Source organism: Salvia hispanica, chromosome 4 (genome assembly GCF_023119035.1).
Source record: "Salvia hispanica cultivar TCC Black 2014 chromosome 4, UniMelb_Shisp_WGS_1.0, whole genome shotgun sequence".
Taxonomy (NCBI): Eukaryota; Viridiplantae; Streptophyta; class Magnoliopsida; order Lamiales; family Lamiaceae; genus Salvia; species Salvia hispanica.
In genome coordinates, this window is record NC_062968.1 from 50,959,067 (window position 1) to 50,980,125 (window position 21,059).

General features: G+C 34.1%; 4 protein-coding genes across 6 annotated transcripts; 1 reads left to right on the forward strand and 3 right to left on the reverse strand.

The window, feature by feature from the left end:
• Positions 1-2,169: 2,169 nt before the first annotated feature.
• On the forward strand, positions 2,170-7,989 carry LOC125218629 (NAD kinase 2, chloroplastic). The gene is made up of 8 exons (XM_048120343.1): positions 2,170-2,551; positions 2,830-4,749; positions 5,418-5,539; positions 5,628-5,769; positions 5,857-6,081; positions 6,301-6,375; positions 6,627-6,728; positions 7,561-7,989. Exons 1-8 carry the CDS (start codon positions 2,306-2,308, stop codon positions 7,762-7,764), a joined length of 3,036 nt encoding a protein of 1,011 aa, XP_047976300.1. The 5' UTR covers positions 2,170-2,305; the 3' UTR covers positions 7,765-7,989.
• Positions 7,957-9,552, reverse strand: LOC125218630 (1-aminocyclopropane-1-carboxylate oxidase 5-like). Its single transcript, XM_048120344.1, has 3 exons — positions 9,385-9,552; positions 9,069-9,304; positions 7,957-8,758 (listed from the first exon to the last, which is right to left on the reverse strand). The coding sequence occupies exons 1-3, from the start codon at positions 9,484-9,486 to the stop codon at positions 8,161-8,163; spliced, it is 936 nt and encodes a 311-aa protein (XP_047976301.1). The 5' UTR covers positions 9,487-9,552; the 3' UTR covers positions 7,957-8,160.
• A 3,901-nt stretch (positions 9,553-13,453) lies between these two features.
• LOC125218535 (18S rRNA (guanine-N(7))-methyltransferase RID2) lies at positions 13,454-17,033 on the reverse strand. The gene is made up of 10 exons (XM_048120219.1): positions 16,906-17,033; positions 16,367-16,491; positions 16,180-16,255; positions 15,574-15,657; positions 15,403-15,458; positions 14,833-14,889; positions 14,660-14,709; positions 14,351-14,503; positions 13,898-14,036; positions 13,454-13,821 (listed from the first exon to the last, which is right to left on the reverse strand). Exons 2-10 carry the CDS (start codon positions 16,463-16,465, stop codon positions 13,657-13,659), a joined length of 879 nt encoding a protein of 292 aa, XP_047976176.1. The 5' UTR covers positions 16,466-16,491; positions 16,906-17,033; the 3' UTR covers positions 13,454-13,656.
• A 552-nt stretch (positions 17,034-17,585) lies between these two features.
• On the reverse strand, positions 17,586-19,699 carry LOC125185396 (MADS-box protein defh21-like). Of its 3 annotated transcripts, none has more exons than XM_048081918.1 (8): positions 19,663-19,699; positions 19,194-19,402; positions 18,647-18,734; positions 18,389-18,556; positions 18,248-18,289; positions 18,125-18,166; positions 17,839-18,034; positions 17,586-17,731 (listed from the first exon to the last, which is right to left on the reverse strand). In XM_048081918.1, the coding sequence occupies exons 2-8, from the start codon at positions 19,382-19,384 to the stop codon at positions 17,727-17,729; spliced, it is 732 nt and encodes a 243-aa protein (XP_047937875.1). In that variant the 5' UTR covers positions 19,385-19,402; positions 19,663-19,699; the 3' UTR covers positions 17,586-17,726. The 3 variants fall into 3 exon arrangements, with proteins under 3 accessions (XP_047937875.1, XP_047937874.1, XP_047937876.1); XM_048081917.1 differs by lacking the exon at positions 19,663-19,699 and adding an exon at positions 19,493-19,624; XM_048081919.1 differs by lacking the exon at positions 19,663-19,699 and adding an exon at positions 19,493-19,624 and having other exon boundaries at positions 17,825-18,034.
• Between the last annotated feature and the right edge of the window lie 1,360 nt (positions 19,700-21,059).

Sequence of the window (21,059 nt, forward strand, 5' to 3'; positions counted from 1 at the left end):
TGCAGGCAATATGGTATTTTATTATATTAAATTTATAGTCATAATCTAATAATTCAATAGACTTGATTGTGTTAGTACGTGAGTTTCGGGTTATATTGACGTCCCTATTAATGCTTGGAAAACGGATATCATGAATCGAGAGTGTCTTGACCTGAAATCGGTTGGGTAAGGAGAATCAAATACCCAATTTTACAACATTACATAGTGAAATTTAGGATATTGGATATTAAGTAACTCAATTACTTTATTAATACCCAATTTTACTAGATCAGATAATGAAATTTAGGATATCGGATATTAGGTAATCCAATTACTCTATTAATAATACCCAATTCACTGTTTGTGATATTTTTTTAAATTATATTTAGGATTATTTAAAAACGAGTGAACTACAAAATGGTCTCTGGACTATGGGTTTATCTCGTCCATAGTCCCTGGACTTTAAAAATATCGCCAGTAGTCCCTGGACTAAGGGTTTATCTCGAAATTGGTCCTTTTGGCTTTTTTAGTACGAAAATGCCCTTTGAGAGGTTTTGGGGGGTTTGGGCAATTTGGTCTTTTTACACTTTTAACATTTTAAATATGATATTATTTCAGTTATACTAAATTTGATATTTTTTCAAAATTATCATTCTTCTTCCCTTTTGTCATCCTTCACTTTGTTTCTTTATTTCAATATTAGATTTAATTTTACAAAATTTTAAATTTTAATTTTTAAATATCAATAAATTTTTTTAATTACAAAAATTATTAAATAAAAAAAATTAATAGTCATAATCAATATTTGAAAGTGTATAATATTTAATCGATATGACAACGACTTAGTTTTAATCAATATTTAATAGCTTTAATCATAAATATATCATATAACACGATTTATTCTGAAGTAAATATGCATCTAATGTAAGATTAATATAATTTTTGTTTATTAATTTGAAAACAATCAAAATTTACTAGTAATTTAAAACAAAAATACTCCTATATAAAATTTTTAGTAGGATCAAATTTTTAGTCAACTTCATAATATTCAATCACAAGCAATTATAACAATCGAACGAAGGTTAAATAGAATAGCTCTTATTTTTCCATCATGATTAATATTATTTGTGTGTACTTCTTCAATTCAGCTGAATATTATATTAAATAACAAAAATTAATAGTTTTAATCAATATTTATAGTGTCCATGAATTAATAGTTTAATTAAAAATTTTATTGATATTTAAAAATCAAAATTTAAAATTTAATTTTATAAAATTAAATAAAAAAAACAAAGTGAAGGATGACAAAATGGAAGAAGAATGATAATTTTGAAATAATCTCAAATTTAGTACATAACTGAAATAATATCAGATTTAAAATGTTAAAAGTGTATAAAGACCAAATTGCCCAAAACTCTCAAAACCCCCCAAAAGAGCATTTTCGTACAAAAAAAAAGCCAAAAGGATCAATTTCGAGATAAACCCTTAGTCCAGGGACCACTGGCGATATTTTTAAAGTTCAGGGACCACTGGCGATATTTTTAAAGTCCAGGGACTATGAGCGAGATAAACCCATAGTCCAGAGACCATTTTTAAAGTTCACTCTAAATTAGTTGCTATGGGTGTAGTCGTTTAATTTAATTTCAAAATCTTATTTTAAACAGAACAATAATCCCACTATTCCATAAATTATTTGTTTTTAATTGTATTAAGCCCATCTGAATTTTGATTCCTGGACAAGGACTATGGAAAATTTATTTTCCCAACTTCTACATCACTTAATTTTTCAATGGAAAAAGTCAGTATTTGATAAGAATATCAATATACTAGTTTTTTTATTATCAAAAATATTTTTAAAGAATAATATCCCAATGACAATAAATTGACACCATTTCAAATATTTGGATAGTTGTAAATCAACTTTGGATACCCCACATTGGGTATTTCGAATAAGATATGTATGGATATGGATTGCCAAGCCTAATGCCCTATTACAAAATAGAGCCGTAGCTCAAATCGTTTTAAGAAACAAAACAAAAAAAAATTAGTTATGAAATTTAACCGATAATTAAAAAGAATATATTCGAAGAATGATTTTGAAGTGTCCCATTTGGTTTTGTCCATTTTCTCCCCGTCGATACAATCCACAAAAAATAATTTTCCGTCGTCAATTATGAATATATATCCACAATAAATCAGACGCCAAAATAAAAATCAATGGCTGTATGTAGATTCATGATTCATCCTCACACGCACCGTTACACAAATGAGATTTGTGTGGAAATAATTTTCCAACAATTAATTAATTTTCTGATTTGATGGTAGCATGGCGGCATCGAGCTCTTATTTTTCGTATAATCATCGTAACTGCCTCTGCCAATTCCTCATGAATCGGGCAGTTGGAACGCTCTCCTTTTGCCGTCAGCTCAGCAGCTGTGGCAGAGCTTCCGGCCTCGGCCTGACCAAGTGGAAGAAGCAGCGATGGATGGAGCCGGAACGACGCCGTTCGGTGCTGCTTGTCAGTGCTCACTTCTCCAGCTCTTTGTCAGTTGACATTGGCTTGGATTCTCAGGTTAATTTCTCTCTCTCTTTCTGATTTTTTAGGGGCTTAGGGTTTGGAATTGTTGATTCTAGTGTTAAACCTTTGATTAGATGTGATTCAGACCGCTGAGTGAGATTTGAAATTGCGAGCGATTTGATGCAGTTTCTGTAGTGCGATTTTGTTGTTGTTGCTGTATTTATGTTTAATCGGTTATGTGTTGATATTTGAAATTTTAGTTGATTTCGATCGATTTATGTATTACTATAATAATCCCTTGCTGATATTAGATTTCGGTGTTGTAATTGAAGAGTAACTATGCCTATGATTCATCACATTTGCCGTGGGCTGGACCTCTCCCGGGGGATATTGCGGAAGTCGAGGCTTACTGTAGGATCTTTAGAGCCGCGGAACGGTTTCACAATGCTTTGATGGATGCATTGTGCAATCCAGTGACTGGAGAATGTAGTGTTTCATACGACGTGCCATCGGAGGATAAGCCGTTACTGGAAGAGAAGATAGTGTCGGTTCTTGGTTGCATGGTTTGTCTACTAAATAAGGGAAGGGAAGACGTCCTTGTGGGACGATCATCCATCATGAATTCATTTCGGGACTTGGACAAAAGTGCGATGGATGATAAGCTCCCACCCCTTGCAAATTTTCGCTATGAGATGAAAAGTTATTGCGAAAGTTTGCATGTTGCCTTAGAGAATTACTTGATGCCTGGTGATGATAGAAGCTTGAATGTTTGGAGAAAATTGCAGAGATTGAAAAATGTCAGCTATGATTCTGGATTTCCACGAGGAGATAATCAACCTTGCCAGACATTGATAGCAAATTGGAGTCCTGTTACCACCAAAGAGGAAGCACAGGCAGATGACACGGCTGTTGCGTTTTGGAAGGGTGGTCAGGTCACAGAAGAGAGTTTAAAGTGGCTTATGGAGAAAGGATTCAGAACCATTATAGACCTCAGAGAAGAAACAGTGAAGGACAATTTTTATGAGTCTGTACTGTATGAAGCTATTTTGTCTGGGAAGATTGAACTGATCAAAATTCCAGTCGAAGTAGGGAATGCACCTTCGGTAGAGCAGGTTGAGCAGTTTGCTGCTATAGTGTCGGATTCAAGCAAAAAGCCGATATATGTACACAGTAAGGAAGGAAAGAAGAGGACCTCTTCTCTGATTTCTAGGTGGAGGCGGTACATCAACCAAATTAAGTCTACAAACAGGAGAGTCGTTACCAGTGATAATGGAGCGGAAGATATTCAAGAAATTGAGGGTTCTGATATCTCAATGAAACTTAAAGGAGGTATACCTTCTCATACTGTTAATGGATCTGTCCCACAGAAATCAGATAAGTCTCATGCTTCTGCAGTTCCATTCAATGATTTTGAAACACCATCCGCACAAACACAATCGCAAAGCACCATGGGACTGAATTATTCTTTAACAACTGATAATCCTGCTGGGATCTCTGTTAGTGGTTTAGAATCAACTGGAAACTTATATAAAGATGTGAAACCAATGGAGTCTCAAATACCTCCTCTTGATATCTTCTCTAGAAAAGAAATGTCCAACTTTTTGCGAAATAAAAAGATTTCACCAGGAACGTACTTCAGTCATGAACAGCGAAGATTGGAGATGCAGTCTGCTTTACAGTACAAGTACAATGGGACTCCCTTGAAGAAAGAATCTTACTCTAGTTCAACCCTCAATCAAGTAGAGACTATGAACGAATCAGCTGGGAGCATAATATTAACATCAGGTCCTCAAAGTACAACCATCAGTAACGGATCGTATCAAAAGCCCAGCATTCTTTCAAGAACTATAACTTTCCCTGATAAAGGCAATAGTGGTGCAAAGGGCAAGGAAAATGGTTCAGTAATGACAAGCAATGACCTCAGTAAGAATCCCATGCCTGTGATGGTTACTGTCCAGAATGGAAGTGATGTTGAAAGCTACCTTTCTTCAGATGATGAAAACCTGGATATGATTGAACAAAATATGTGTGCTTCAGCAACGGGTGTTGTACGAGTGCAGTCAAGAAAGAAAGCAGAGATGTTCTTAGTTAGAACAGATGGATTTTCTTGCAGTAGAGAAAAGGTAACTGAGTCTTCCTTGGCTTTCTCTCATCCTAGCACTCAGCAACAGATGCTTTTGTGGAAGTCTGCCCCAAAGACTGTATTGTTATTAAAGAAGCTGGGCCTAGAACTCATTGAAGAAGCTAAAGAGGTATATGATCTTTTTTAGGTAATACTCTGTGATGTTTATAACTGTTTCTGTTATTTTTAGTTTAATTAATGCATTTATTCATGGGCAAGAGTGTTAAACCATAAGTAAGCCATGATATCTAACTTAGTTTGGCCCAGCTTTTTTTTCGGATTCCATATCTTGGGACGTTAAACCAGTAATATTTTATGCTTGCTCTTGTACTCCCGAAAAGTAAATTATGATAGAACTCATAGCTTAACGGATTATCAGCTCATGGAAACTTCCTATGGATTCAATGTACTTTTATCTACAACAAGCAGACCCTTATTTAGTGAGGATTGAAGTCTATCTCACTTCCCAGTTAAATAAATGTTATTAATGAGAATACTAATTTACTAATCCATTATTTAACCTTGTGGCCAGCAGCGGTCTTGGTCCATTATGATACACTATGTTACATACCACTGCATCGATCTCAGTAAAAGATGCTTTGGATGCATGTTATACACCAATATTTCTGTGCACTGGGAGAACTCTTCATATGAATATATGAACATTGCTCTTCAAAATATCCAAATTTATACTTTTGCTGTTCTCTTCTAATATTGTGCTTTTTCATGCTTTGTATTGATTCCATTGGAGAATTCTCTAATTTCTGAAATGTCCCTGCCTTACTCTGTTCCCTCCAGGTTGCTTCTTTCTTATATCACCAAGAGAAGATGAATGTTCTTGTCGAACCTGAGGTTCATGATGTATTTGCTAGGATTCCCGGATTTGGGTTTGTCCAGACATTCTACAGTCAAGATACAAGGTGCTCACATTTTATGCATTATATTTCTCCTTTGGTCTCATCAATTTTCAGTTAAGGGTTGTTTACCTGCTATATGTCTCCATTGCAGTGATCTCCATGAGAGGGTTGATCTTGTTGCTTGTTTGGGAGGAGACGGGGTCATACTACATGCATCAAATTTGTTCAGAGGGGCTGTTCCGCCTGTTGTCTCGTTTAATCTTGGATCCTTAGGATTTCTGACTTCTCACACTGTAAGTCTCTTCTGTCAACCTATGATGACAAATATATGTAAATTTACTTCACACATTTTTTGTGATTCCTATAATATGTCTTTGCAGTTTGATGATTATAAGGCTGATCTAAGGCAAGTGATTCATGGGAACAACACTACTGATGGAGTCTACATAACTCTTAGAATGCGTCTCCGCTGTGAAATATTTCGAAATGGTAGAGCTGTGCCTGGCAAGATATTTGATGTCCTCAATGAAATTGTAGTTGATCGTGGGTCTAATCCATATCTTTCAAAAATCGAGTGTTATGAACATGATCGCCTCATAACCAAGGTTTGGTCCCTTACTCTTTGACAGAGGAATGGAATGGACCCTTTTTCCTTGATCTTTTTTTTTGGTTGGATGTGTATTTCCTAGGATATTCACCATATTCATCTGTTCAAGTTTTGTTTGCTCAAAATAATAGTATGAATTTGCTAAAGTTGTTGATTATACTTGCTACAAAAAAGTACTGCTATGCTTATCTGACAGTTCCAATCATTCTTGAAATAGGTGCAAGGTGATGGAGTCATAGTTGCAACTCCTACTGGAAGTACAGCTTATTCCACAGCTGCTGGAGGTTCTATGGTATGCTGTTATCAGAATTACTATGAAGATTTCTTATAAAAATAATTTCAATGAAGATAAGATTAATTTGACAGTTTCCTGTAAACTTAAGAGTCTTTTTCCAAATTATGACTAATGCAACCGTCCAGATAATAGCAACTTTTGTATGAAACCTTATAATTAGAAACTTAAGTTGCAGTTAGCAATATCGTCAAATAATGGTTTCATTTCTAGTACACTTATTAGAAAATAAAGGTGTCTCTACTTTGCAGGTTCATCCGAATGTTCCATGCATGCTCTTTACTCCAATTTGTCCACATTCTCTCTCATTCAGACCAGTCATACTTCCAGATTCTGCTCGACTGGAATTGAAGGTATATTCTTGCGGTTATGAATTTAAAAAATTTGGTAATGTGTAACTCTAATTTTGTGGCAGCTACTACATTGAGAAAATAAATAAATACTCCAAGGCAGTGACCTTTTTCTTTTATCATACCTATAGTAGAGAACTTAGTAAAGGATAGTGAATGCAATTATGTGATGACTATTCTGTATATATATGTAAAACGATCCCCCCCCCCCCTCAAGATTCAAGCTGCATAACAAATGGAAGTGACAATCTAGATCTGTAAGACACATCTTCCCTGGACTTTGACTTTGCTTCATCCATACTTTTGCATGAACTGCATGTAGGTTTGAGGACTACACTAAAGAAGGGGAAAGAGACACTGTCAACTAGAAAAATACTGTGTAATAACTATTGTAAATGGTGAATGGTGAACGAAATTAGATTGGTGCTTTGGTTAGGTCATCCATATATGGCTGCTTGATTTTTGTATTTGACACAAATTATAACTGAAAGCTAATTTAGGTTTGAATTAGAGCATTAGACTTACGATACTTACCTCTTTGTGATCCTGACGTCTCTCAAGCTCTGTCGACCTTTTGCTTTGTTGCCTTCAAAAAATTTTAGTAGCGATCTAGTTTGTAATCATATTAGATGGACAAAGATATGCTAGAAAACATTAAAGTGATGTGAGGAATGGACATGGCACTATTCGAAACTATCGTCCTGTCGAAGCGTTTCATAATAGTTCTATATGATATGGTTGCTAATCCTAATCTGTCCACATTGACATTAAGATGCTTCATGTTCAAGTATAATTTTACTTCTACATGTAATCAATGTTACATTAAACTGAACAGATTCCTGAAGATGCACGAAGCAATGCTTGGGTATCGTTTGATGGGAAGAGAAGGCAACAGCTCTCTAGAGGTTATTCTGTCCGGATATCCATGAGCCAACACCCACTCCCAACTGTGAATAAGTGTGACCAAACAGGTGATTGGTTCCGGAGCTTGATCCGTTGCTTGAACTGGAATGAAAGATTAGACCAGAAAGCCCTTTGAGTACCGGGCCAATACAGCTTCAACTCGCCCGTGTAGATATTACTGTACAGCATATGTAGCAAAAATTGAACTCAGAAATGTCATTGTACGTATCTGGCTGTATATGATACGGAGTGAAAGGCGGAGACTGAATGCACTCGCTAGTATGGTGGATGCATAAGAAACATATCGCCCAAAACCATGATAATATGGTTGAATAAATAAGATTGCCACAAATTATATTGACATTTGATCAATTATATTCGATCACCTCATACAAATCATGACAGCAGTCCACTAGAACATTTTTCTTGAGGAACAACTTCATTACTTTACTAAAACAAACAAACAAAACATAAAATCACACTACTTACTATTCATTGTAGTAAGTCCCATTTTCCACTATTGATACCAACTTTAAACTGCTTTGACAGCATGGAACCTGGGTTCTTTAGGGAGAAACTTCTGCTCAGCATAAACAGACATGTAGTCTCCAAACACGAACCTAGGATACTCGGCCTCGGCCTTCTCAGCGAGCAGCTGAGGGGCTGGGTGGATGGTGGCCTCGGCAGAGGGGTTGTAGAAGGAGGCAATGGACCTTCTGTTGCCGTGTGGTGTGGCGAGAATGCGGTGCCAGACGCTCTTGTACCTCCCATTGCTCAGCACCTCCACCTGATCGCCGGTGTTGATGACGATGGCATTTTTGAGGGGCTGCACGTCCAACCACACTCCATCTTTCAAGATTTGGAGGGACTCCACCTCATCATCTTGGAATAGAAGTATCACCCCTCCTGCGTCCGTGTGGGCCCTCAGCCCGGCCACCTTCTCTGGCTTTGGGCACGGTGGGTAGTGGCTCACTTTAGTCCCGAAGAAGGCTGCATCTTCTTCTTCTTCTTTTCCGCCGTTGAATGCTTTTTTCATGTACCCTCTTGGGAGGCCTAAGTTTTCATCCATTGTTTCCATCACTCTCACAGCCAGTTTCTTCAGCTCACTTCTGTATTCCTTCATGGTCTCCCTATTGACATAAGAAAAATAATATAGATAAGTAAAAAGATAATAAAATAGAATATTCTAGTCAAAAGTTGATTTTTGCCAAAAGAGTAAATTGCTACAAAAATCATAAAGTCTGGCTATTTGTTGATTATATCATTTCTAAATTGCTTTTTGTCTCGAAAATTTAGGCTACTATATTTTGGCTTCCAAATCATACAATTTATCATAAGAACAATTAAGAAAAATGTCAAGTTATGATACAATCAATAGTTGCGGTATTAACCAGGAATTGACCAAATTTCGTGATTTTCCGGCAAAGATTAGTAGGTTACCTGAAGCCAGCAGTTTTGGAAGGCCATTGATGAGCATTATCATCAGTGAGCAAAAACACATCTTCCCAATCAACATCATCAATCCTCTCATCACAACTCTCCTTCTCCATCAACTCCTTCAGCTTCTTCACCGGCTCCGACTCCCCGAAACCAGCCTCTCTCTCCAGCTTGTAGCATTCCGACGCCACCTTCTTCACCCTCTCCAACAGCTCCTCAGATATCCCATGATTCACCAACTGTCACAATCATCAAAATGTTGCCATTTTTACTCATTCAATCAATCAACTTTCATTAATTACAAATGTTAATTAATTACCTGAAAGAAACCCCACTCTTCACAACAATGAGCAATCTCAGCAAGTGTCTTGCTCCTCTCCTCTCCCTCCGTCTTCGAAAAATCGATCACCGGAATCGCCATTGATGACACCTTTGAATTATTCTATATAATATAAAGTCTTTAAGCAGTAAGATTAGTGAAGTAGTAATGATCTAAGCTTTGATACATGAAAGCCTATTTATAGCGGAAGGACGATATATTTTAGGATGTAATGATTAAATAGTTGAATAATTATGAATAAAATACTAAGTGGGAAGCCGTGAGACATGCAATGGACGGTTTAAAATGCATTATATTATCTTACATATTAACATGGTAAGTTAATACTCCCTTCATCCCTCTTGAAAGTCCATATTTGACTCTACACAAGTTTTAGAAAATAGTACTACAAAAGAAGTGAATCGAATTGTGTTGCTATTTTTTCTAGAAATGACTGAATTAGTAAGCAATTAAAGAAATCCTAATTTCTTGAAAATATTACAAAAAGGAAATAAAACAAAAACTATGATACTATTAAAAACAAGCCTAAAAAACAGTAAATTGTAGGGGTGGGCAAAAAAACCGAAAACCGAATATCCGAACCGAATCAAACCAAAATTTTGAAATTTGGTTCGGTTTTTTCAGTTTTTCGGTTCAGTTCGGTTTTAAAAATAAAAAAAAAATCGGTTTTTCGGTTCGGTTCAGTTTGGACGAAAAAAAAACCCGAAAAACCGAATTATATTTTAAATATAATATTATATATATTTATTCTATTAATTTAAATATATTATATCAAAGATATAATATATACTTTGAATATATTTTATATAGTATGTATTATATATATTCTATTAATTTTATATTATATATTTTAATTTATATTAGTATATATAAAATATATAAATTATATATATATTAAGGGTCCTATTATAATGCTTTTAGCACCCTAATCCAAAATCAAGACTAAATCTCCACCCTTGGATTTTAAAATGAGTGGATGAGATTAAAGCTCACAAAATCTCAATAAATAGTAGACAAAATATCAACAAAAGGGTAATATCGTCATTATGTTATCATATGATAATTTTCGTGAGTGTTTTTTTATATCAACATTGTGTATTACAAATATCAACAATATGACATTGGAATATCAACACATTTTTATTGAGATTGGACATGCATAATATTGAGATTTTGCCTACAATATATTGAGATTTTTTGTTGCATTTGTTGAAAATAGCTGCTTATCAACATGTACGAAAATTGAAATATAATTTATCAAATTTCATCACCCGAACATCGTCGGAACATATGCAATTGAGATCTCGTTGGAATCCTTATTGAATTATCTTTAATTTGATATATTTTTTGCGAAAAAATAATTTAAATTGAGAGAGTTACGTAAATTTAAAGATTTGAGATGATTTTGAGGAAAGAGAAAGTAATTAGTTATAATTACTACATATAAGATTTGACATAATACCCTTTTAATTTAATTAATAATTATTTAAATTTAAAATATATCACACTTGGCATCATATTAACCACAAGATCTTCTAATCTAATGGTTGAAAATTGGTCTCAATTTGGAATTAGTAATTAGTTAGCAATGCACACCCCTAGTAAATTGTCTTTTTCGGCCTCTAAACGATGCTAAATGACCCACAAAAGCAGCACAATAGGAAATAAAACAAAAACTAGAAAATTAGAAACAAGCGTCGTGCGAATTTATATCATTCCGATATAAAATGTTACTTGCGTGTTTTCGGTGTCACCGTCGTCTACTATTGGAACTGCATCAATTCCTCAAGTCAATCACCGTCGTCTACTATCGGAGTATTGTAGTACATTAAACCAGAGATTAAAATAAAGTTAACTAAAAGATAAATCGTTAAAAGGAAGTAATCAATATCAACCAAGAAGATTAATTTATTAGGTCAAATCTGTAATGACGCTTTTAAATTGTTGCTTTGTTTTCAATACACGTTTTGCTGAATTCATATTGGATTATGACACCACCGTATTTACTTGATAATATTAAATCTCTGCCGACTAACTCTTTAATTCAATATATTGCTTTAATTTCATTTCAATTTTAATATGATTAAATCGTTACGCCAAATGAAACGCTTTACATTTGTATGATGGGATAAGAAGTAATAAAAAAATTAATTCATTGCCATGGTTTAAGGGTTAAGAAAGAAACTCTAATTAAATAATCTTGAAGGGTCAAATATGAAAATTTAATTCATAACATTTGCCAACTCCTTGATTTCTACTTATTGATATATTTTTGCGTATCATATCTGCTCTATTATTTAAATCATTATTATTGTGAAAATAAATATAATCATTGAAGCTTAAATTTTTAATACCATGATTATTCAATAATCATTTATTACCCTAAGATGTAAATTACGTGTTTACAATAATTATAGTAGTATAAAATTAAATTAAAATACAATAAATTAAATTGAAAAAAAATTGAAAACGAAACTAAATGTTTGTAAATATAGAGAGATTTCACATTAGTACATAAGTATATAAACGAGTACGTCAAGGTACGTGGATACAGCTCTGACAAAAGACTATATGTAAATTTATTTAAAGTTGACTTTATTTGTTTTTCATATTGCCCATCTTACAATTCTGCACTCCGAAACCAATTGTACTGCCCATGCGAGTTTGTTCTAATGTAATTAGTACTATGACACCCCTCATTGAAGATTATATTCAATTAATTTGTTTGATCCTTCTATATTTGTGTCAGTTACATTTAGGTAATAAGTTCAGCGTGAAAGATAATATTTGTAAAATTATTTTGCTCACTACGCATTATAAATTATTTCTATGAAATTAGTAATTAACTTATTTCAGAAGAGAAAATTCTAAAATATAAAGCTTGCAAGAACTACAGTATATAATATTTCAAATACGCCATGCATTTGGCGTATAATATTTATTTATTGACTTGAAGTTTTATAATTTAACTACCCTATTAAGGTCAAATGCATCTTCATTAATTTATTACTTTGCCATATAAATGGAAGAATATTGAATTATTGGTTTTAATCAAATTAGATAAGTCAAACGTCTGAAATAAAAAATTCTATTTGGTTCATGAACAATTATTTTTCTGATAACGATAGTCGATACCAAGCAAAATAAATACCGCATAAATAAATAAATAAAAGAGAACATAAATATTTTTTTTGATAGAGCATAATTTAATTTAAAGTTCGGTTTATTAATAATTAACAATTTTTCATTTATTATTGACTCGCAACACTAATACTAGTAACTATAGAAATTTTATACCACTTTGAATCTCGTTAATTTAGTTGGCAATCCAATCATTCATGTTATTGACAACTAATCCGACCCGTTTACTAATTCATTGTAATATAAAGTAGGTTGACAAAGAATAAATTTTAAAATAATTGTATGACTTTCCAAATTGAAATTAGATTTGTAACCTAGTTTTGGACTTTTGGAACCACGTTATGGGTGTTCCAACTTATATAATAAATCATAAATATTAAGTAGATCGCATGATTACTAGGATTGGAAATGAGTTGAGTTACTAGAATTTTGATTTGATAAAAGTCCGTTCGAGCATGTTTAACGAAGTTTGTTATCTAAACGAGCAAAATCTTGACCTCGGCAATATCCAGGTCACGAGCAAGCTTGTCGAGTGAATTAGCAAGCTATAGTACTAATACTTTGTTGAGTGAATTAGCAAGCTTTAGTAATACTTTCTTCGTCCACGAAAAGTGTAGTCTTGTTGTAATTTCCGTTCGTCTTTCATGAGATTGGTGTTTCGTTTTTAGGACATGTGTTGGGTTAAAAAGTGGAGTACTAAAAGTAAAATCATTGCCATGGTTTAAGGGTTAAGAAAGAGAGACTATGTTAAATAATCTTGAAAGGTCAAATGTTTATGTAATTCACAACATTTGCCAACTCCTTGATTTGCACTTGATGATAAGTTAATATCTTGTCCAATAGAAAAATACCTGTTGACAAAAATCATGAATAATTGAAAGAAAACTAAAGGGTAAAACACTAAAACTGTAGAAATGGAAAATTAGTTGGTTCATCAATGAAAGTTGGTTAAAATTACTCGCATACACCCAAACAAATCCAAACAAAATTTGAAATAAATACCAACAACAAATTTGCCTCTGCTAACCAAAATCTTTGTGCCTCAGACATAAATAATCATCCTTAGTTTGCATCCATTATTTCTTTTTCTCCAGAAATCGATAAAGATCATCAAAACCGAGTTTTTCTTTTACGTGCAGTGTACTTTGAATCAGCTGGAACAGTATTTCCCTTTCTGCGCATTTTTTCCTTCTTTTCCATAACCCACTCTTTTCCCTTTACCTTCTTGTTTAGTTTATGCTTCTTCCTTGGCCTGTGCCTGTCTGATACTAACACCTGCAGTGCAGAAACAACTTAGCAAGATATATATCATCATGCAAGCTCAACAAGTTCGCTCACTAATAGCACTTACCGACTGATTTTCTTCATCTCCACTAATATCTTCATCATCAGAACAACTCTCACCATCTTCACCTTTTGCCTGTGGAGTGGCACTACTCAGCGATGCTGGTCCGCAAGTGAGCACAAGGAATTCTTTTCTTGTCTTGGTGCTGTAACAATGACAAAGAGCTCCAGTTTATTTGAATCAAAACTTTCTACAAGAGTTGGTACATGGTTTTGGGAAAGTGGATGCAAGTTTGCTCAGAGTAAATCCCAGGTTTTAAGAATTCCTTATTCTAATTTATGTATTTTACCTTTTCTATTTAATGATTATGTCGAGAAAGTGAATTCAAGTTTCACCTTTCCCAACTGAAGCTACTTCATAATTTTGCTCAGGAGGAAGTAAACATGGAGCCTATTATCTTTAGAAGCAATTACCATTTACCAAGCACAAAAAAAGGCAGCTCTACTATTTTTCACATACCTATGTGGGAAATCGACAACTACACCCCCAGAGAACCCAGCTCGCATAGCAGATCCCAGGATCAGCTCACGTTGTGCCAAATTTTCAGGGTATACTTGTAAGACTGCCCTAGCTCCACGTGCCAAGCATCGGTATAATGACCCAAAGAATGCCCTAAAATGATACAATAATAATATCAGTCATACTATTACAACAAATCAGGTAAGTAAATCGTTTTTTCACATAGGAAAGCATGATTTAGTCACAACTCACAACAGTCTTGCGAAATAAAAAAAAAATTAGGAGCCTATGAGGTAAGAAATCACATACTTCAATCTCAGACGTGGTTCATGAGAAGATCTGTCAGCATTGCATAACCACTAGTTTGACAAAACAAAAAGGTAAAATCAAGTCAGCACTTAACAGTTACACTAAAGGGTCATTATGGATTGCATATATTACAATTAAGAAAAGAAAAAATTATAAAAAGAGGTGAAATGAACCTGCACAGCTGAGATACTTATTGCGCCATCAATAACTCCAGGGCGAACCCCTAAGCCCTACATAGTTCATCATCAAAAGTGATATATTATAAACAGGATGGCACACCGTACACATCAAAATATATATACTTGAATGATTGGGTGAAAGAACGATTTGCCAGTATAAATAGCAAAAAATCATGTACATAAACATACATGCAAACACTGAGCATGTGTGGGGCGAAAGTGTGTGTGAAAGAGATAGAGATGGAACTTCATCACCCACCACATATGAGTACAGTCAAACTTAGGTGTACAAACGAGTCCAAATATTCTCTTTTTAAGAAACAGTGCGTCAAGTTCCCAGAGTAGGGTATATTAGTTGATCTTCTTGGCAATTTTGACATACATGAGGTTATGAAATAAAAAGTCCAAGTTTCCAACAACCAAGACCTCAAAAGCAGCAAGACCTCACTTTCTTGGACGCTTAAAACATGTAGATTTGAAGGGAAATAATACAAACACAGTTATAGCATTTGCCAGACTTCATCCTGGAAGCGTAAACGAAAATATTTGGGAGTTTTGACTTACCTGGCCCATGTCGCCAAGTATAAGGTCACCCTCAGCTTCGCGCTCCAATGCAACATCTGGATTTGTAAGAACAAATCAGTTAAGACTAAGGAGCACAAAGCTCAGGTCAACTAGCAGAGTTTTAGCATACAGCATATGGAGTACTAAATATGAGGGTTAATAGGAGCATACTTAGCATTGACCCAGATATATCTAGACCAATCCAGTGGTGCCCGTGCTCAGTCAGTGTCTCCCCACTCAGTCCTGATCCACAACCTGACCAAACCAGAGATTGAAACTCTCAATATAGTCATAGACATAGCAGGAAGAGGCACATAAATTTCACACAATGAATCACAACCGAGTCTAATGGTGATGTATATACATCTAAAAATATATATCTAAAAACTTACGAATCAGTCAAAGGTGACAGCTTTGCTAAGTTTTGGTTCTATGATTCTCATCAATAGTATAAAATTTCATTGCCCAAGTAAACACAACAGTGAAAGGTATAAACTTGTATAATTATATGACAAAAAATGAGCACTGCAGCTCTGAGAAAAAATAAATAAAGCATGGGTAAAATAAAAATCATCACAACAAAAGTCATAGGTATATACTGCTAATATGTAGATAATCAAACAAAACTAACTCTAATAATTGTTTACAAGCAGTAATAGATGAATTACAATGATCATGCGACCAACTTCGCAGTTTGCAATGTTAGTATACATTCTAGCGACAAAATTGAGGCAAGCCCACACACACATTACATGTAAATACTTTAAAGTAAATTACCAATATCAAGCAGCAGTCTTGGAACGTCATCATCAGGCAGAGCAAGAAGCTCCAGTGCTCTCTCAGAGAGTTTCGCCTTTCCACATAAAACAAAAGCAGCAACACGATCAATTGACAGGAACTTCACATACTACTACTTCATCTAATGGGAGGAGAATAGAATAGAGAAAAAGATTTGTATTTGAACCTGAATATCAATGATACGAGATGATGAGGTGTATTTACGGGCTTCATCGTCGTTATAGAATATCTCCGGCGGTGCTTGCAGCTCCGGTCGTGACGCCATCTTTTTCTACCAAAAACAGCTCCTAACTGTAATTGATGCTTTGAAGTTAAGAATTCAGCTCAATTATTTTGTGAGAGACAAAACCCCAGCCAAAACTCAACCCCTATCATCAACAGATTTGCTACATCACTTTCTACTCAAAATTAGGCAAATACGAAAAAGCTAACAACTCCTACAGCTCATTTGTTCGTATCCTTTCTTTTAATCCCAAATAAAAGTGTCCTTTTCTAGCTCTTATGAGTTATGGCTTCTATAATGTCTACAAATCAACAATGATGCACAAACTAATTCCAGAAGAAACACAAGGCTAGTATTGCATTGCAAAACGGCTACTTGAATAGAGAATCATCCAAAATATCTAAAATTAAATGTCAATCACAATTTACCCAAATAACAATAGACTTATCCTAATAAATGCAGAGAGTTATATTAGAACTGACTTGCGAGCTTTTAAACAAAGAGCACAAGTCCCAGGCGGCGGCGGGGAGCTGATCGATCGGCCGAGAACGCGGAGGAAAGAGGAGATTTAGGGGAAAATAAGGGGAGGGAGCGGTGGAGAAGGGGAAATTATTTCTTTATTTATTTAATCCTAGGTCTTGTTTTTTATTTATTTAGTGGGCCAAAATAATTTTAACATTCTTATTATTGGGCTTTTCGAAATAGATGAATGGGCCAGATTTTGTTTTAACTTATGGATAATATTTGCATATTTATTAAAGAATTTTAAATTACATATGCCTAATAACTTTATATTTTACCAACGAGTAATATTGATATTATTGATTGGAAATTAAATTCTAATTCAATATATTTTAGTATGTCTAACCCAAAATCCGATGGGATTGGCCGGTTGACATCCTAACTAACTTATGTTTTGATAATAATTTTAGTTTTTATAATTAATTGATGGAAAAATCACTATAAATATTTTGTATCATAGTAACATCCTATTATTATTGCTCTTTGTATTTGTACATCTCCCCCGCCTTCTTTGAGCTCACGTGAGAGTCTGACACTTTACAAATTAGACAAATTTGAAAGACAATCTAATACAAAACGTACTACTAGCTAGTATAAACACAAATACTCATTCCATACATATATAATTGCAATTCTTGAAACTACATATCGTCAATAGTAACCATGTACGTAGTATATTACTTAAAACAACAACAACTCACATCTATATATATGTTATAAATGACACCAAATTAAACTAGCCCATCTCTCATTAGATCATTACACCTATGCAGCACATTCATCACTCTGCAAAAGCCACAAAAAAACAAAAATGTAAGCAATATATAATGCAAACATATTCATACACATTTGTGTTAATGAAATAAATCTAAAGATTACCCTAATTAACTAACGTTGAAGATTAGGGTGAGTGGGTTGAAGGTGGTATGTGTTGGTGTGAAAAGGAAGGGTTCCGAGGTGCAGATCATCTCCGAAAAACGGGAACTGGTTCATCAATGGCTGCTCCTCGATCAGCTTCAGCTCGGTTATCGCTTGTCGATGCTGCTCATTCTCCATGTTAGCTTGTTTCTGAAGCTGATTGCTCATTAGCTACTCATTCATGAAACAAAAAATTGATATTTAGATGACATAATTAAATGAAATTAAATATGTGAATTATTTATTTATTAAATTATTTACCCAATTGTACATTTCTTGATTCTCCTTCTCCATTAGCACTTCCTATAATTAAAACATTTCCAATAAAAGTTAGCTCTAATTAAGCTTGTGTGTGTGTGTGTTTATGTATGATAATATATGTACCGTCCTCTTCAGATTCTCCACTTGTTCTTGAATAAGCTGAAACTGAAATATGAAAAATAATTTGATTAATAAAATACTAGTAAGATGGCATGTTTATGTTAATATGTGATGTGGAAGAGAAATAGTAGTATTTAGTTTTACTTTTCGAGCTCGGACTTTGGTTAGCGAGAGCTCGATCTGGTGCTCGAGATCCGCTAGCTCTTCATAGCGCAGGCCGCTCAAGTCGTCCGGTTTGTACTTGTGGATCAAGCTGAGCTCCAGATTATGCGTTTCACTTCTCATTAGGCTCAATTCTTTCAGCACCTGATTCTGAAATTTAATTAATTTGTTAAATATTTAGCATGTGTTTAGACAAGTAGAGACAATTAATTAAACAAATTAAGAGGGTTAATTAATTACATCGTATCCAGCTGCTCCGGCGCCATTGCCGTGTTCCGGGATTGAGATGCCTTTGGCGTTTGCATACCTCTCTATGATCTGCTTCATGCTGCCAACATTCAACAAAAGTAATTTCAAATTGATTGCTAAATAAAGAATTTTGCTATATTTTACGCATAAAATTATAGGGTGTGACTAGCAAACAATTTACCACCAAGATTTCAAATTTTGACAAATCTGATCTGATTAATTTTAACATTTTCAAGACTTTTTTCTGTGAATTTTTCAAACATGTTACACACAAACATACTTATATCAGGTTCATTTTGTCAGATCTGATCTGATTAATACAATTTCAAAAAAATATTCTATCAAAAATGTCACAAACATAGATGGATCTTGATAGTACATAATTAATGGTGGAATTAGGGGTCAAATGGGGTGAGACTGGTCAAAAAAGAAATTGATTACTTCTGCTCACATTCAGACACAAGAGAGAGACATGTTTAGACCTATTCTTGAAAAAGAAATAAAAAACAAAAAATTTAAAAAAATGGTAATTTGAGACCTGATATCAGAAGGGGTGCAGAACTCAGTGAGTTTGCCCTTGGTGGAGAAGACGATGAGCCCGATCTGAGCATCGCAGAGCACGGAGAGCTCGTGAGTCTTCTTCAACAGACCCGAACGGCGTTTCGAGAAGGTTACTTGCCTCCTCGTGTTGTTCTCGATCTTCTTCATCTCTATTTTCCCTCTCCCCATTCTTCTCCACCTAAATCCCTAAAAAAAGAGACATGAAATCATCCATTATTGGAATGAAGACAATTAGCTAGGTTGGGTTAATTTGTGAAACAAGAAGAAAAAACACACACAAAGTTGGCTTAATTAGCCACTGCCACTCTGCAAGAGAAGAGAGTAAACAAACTATGATCAAAATTTGGGAAAAGTGAGGTGAATTAGAAACTTGCTGTGTATTTGAAATTCTTTAAAATGAGAGGAAAAATGTTGAGAGAGAGAGAGAGAGAGGAAACTTTGTTTACCTTGTTGTTGTCTGGTATTTAGGGCTTGAAATGTGACTACTGTCTTTTATAAGCAAAGAGTATAATGCAATATGTTGTTCCCTTTTATGGTTGTGTGTATCTGTGTGCCTATGTTATGTATGGGTAGGATTTTTTAATTACAGCATGCATGCATATTTATTACTGTAATTTCTTTTTAATTTGCTACAAAATGCTCAAGGAAAAAAACGGCAAGCTGGTAGTACAGAAGCAATTCGGAATATATACAACAACAAAAAAGTGACGAAACGAAAAATACATCCGATTCAAATACACAAATAAACGAGGAGCACATCATGCGTTATCTGTCACTCCTTAAGTCGGAATGATAAGTTCTGAAAATAAACTCAAAACAATTTATAAGGTGCAGAATGTTGACTATAAACATTGAGCGTCGACGGTCCAAAAATATCAAAAAAGAACTAGTGTCAACTACAAAAACTTATCTTTTAACCATATAAAATTAGAAACGCAATTACTTGCATTAGAAAATTTTGAAAAAATGACTAAAATTTAGGACGCAAAAAAACGTCCCTAAGTTGAGAACAAATGATATTCATCTTTTGTTTTTCTAGGTTGCTTTCATTTGCGTTCCATAATTTTAGTTGAGAAAATAAGAATGGGGATGCTTTTTCAAGCGTTGATAATATATTTAGAAAAAAATTATTATCCTTAATTGTATTAAAAATTATCCTTATATGTTGTTTTTTTGCAGTTATGCATTCATAAAAAAGACAACAATCTAATACTGTATACATATTAATTCCTTTCGTCCGTCATTTATAGTCTTTTTTTTTATTCATCACGATTTAAGAAATTGTTTAACGTTGTGATGAGAATTGGAAAATGGTTTAGTAGAATATGCATGGACCTTACCTTTACATAGTAATTACTAGTTAACATAAGAATTTAGCAATATACATGCAGTGTACGTAAATGAAAAATATTGATATAGATATACTGGAGTAGTAGCTAGCTATAAATAAATTGAGAAATTAAATAAAAATGTCAGACGAATTAATTAAAATTTGGCAAGCACATATATGTTATATGTATGGTGGGTGCTCTATCCCTCTCATCCACTATTAATGCATCTATTAATTGAGGAGGAGTATTTTTTATTTATATATAGAGAGAGTGAGTCAGAGAGGGAGGAATTATTGATATGAAAAATAAGTGAAACGTTTAATTGGAATAATATTTGGAAGAAATATGTCGTGAAATGTGTAAAAGGAAAAGATTGTTGTTGACGTCTAACCACCACTGCTGTATCCACACTGTGTCTGCGCACCAAATATTCCTGAGCTTTTCCATTTTTGCCAATTCATGAATAAAGGGACTCATTTCAAGATTTTCCACTTTAGGAAACTGTACGATTT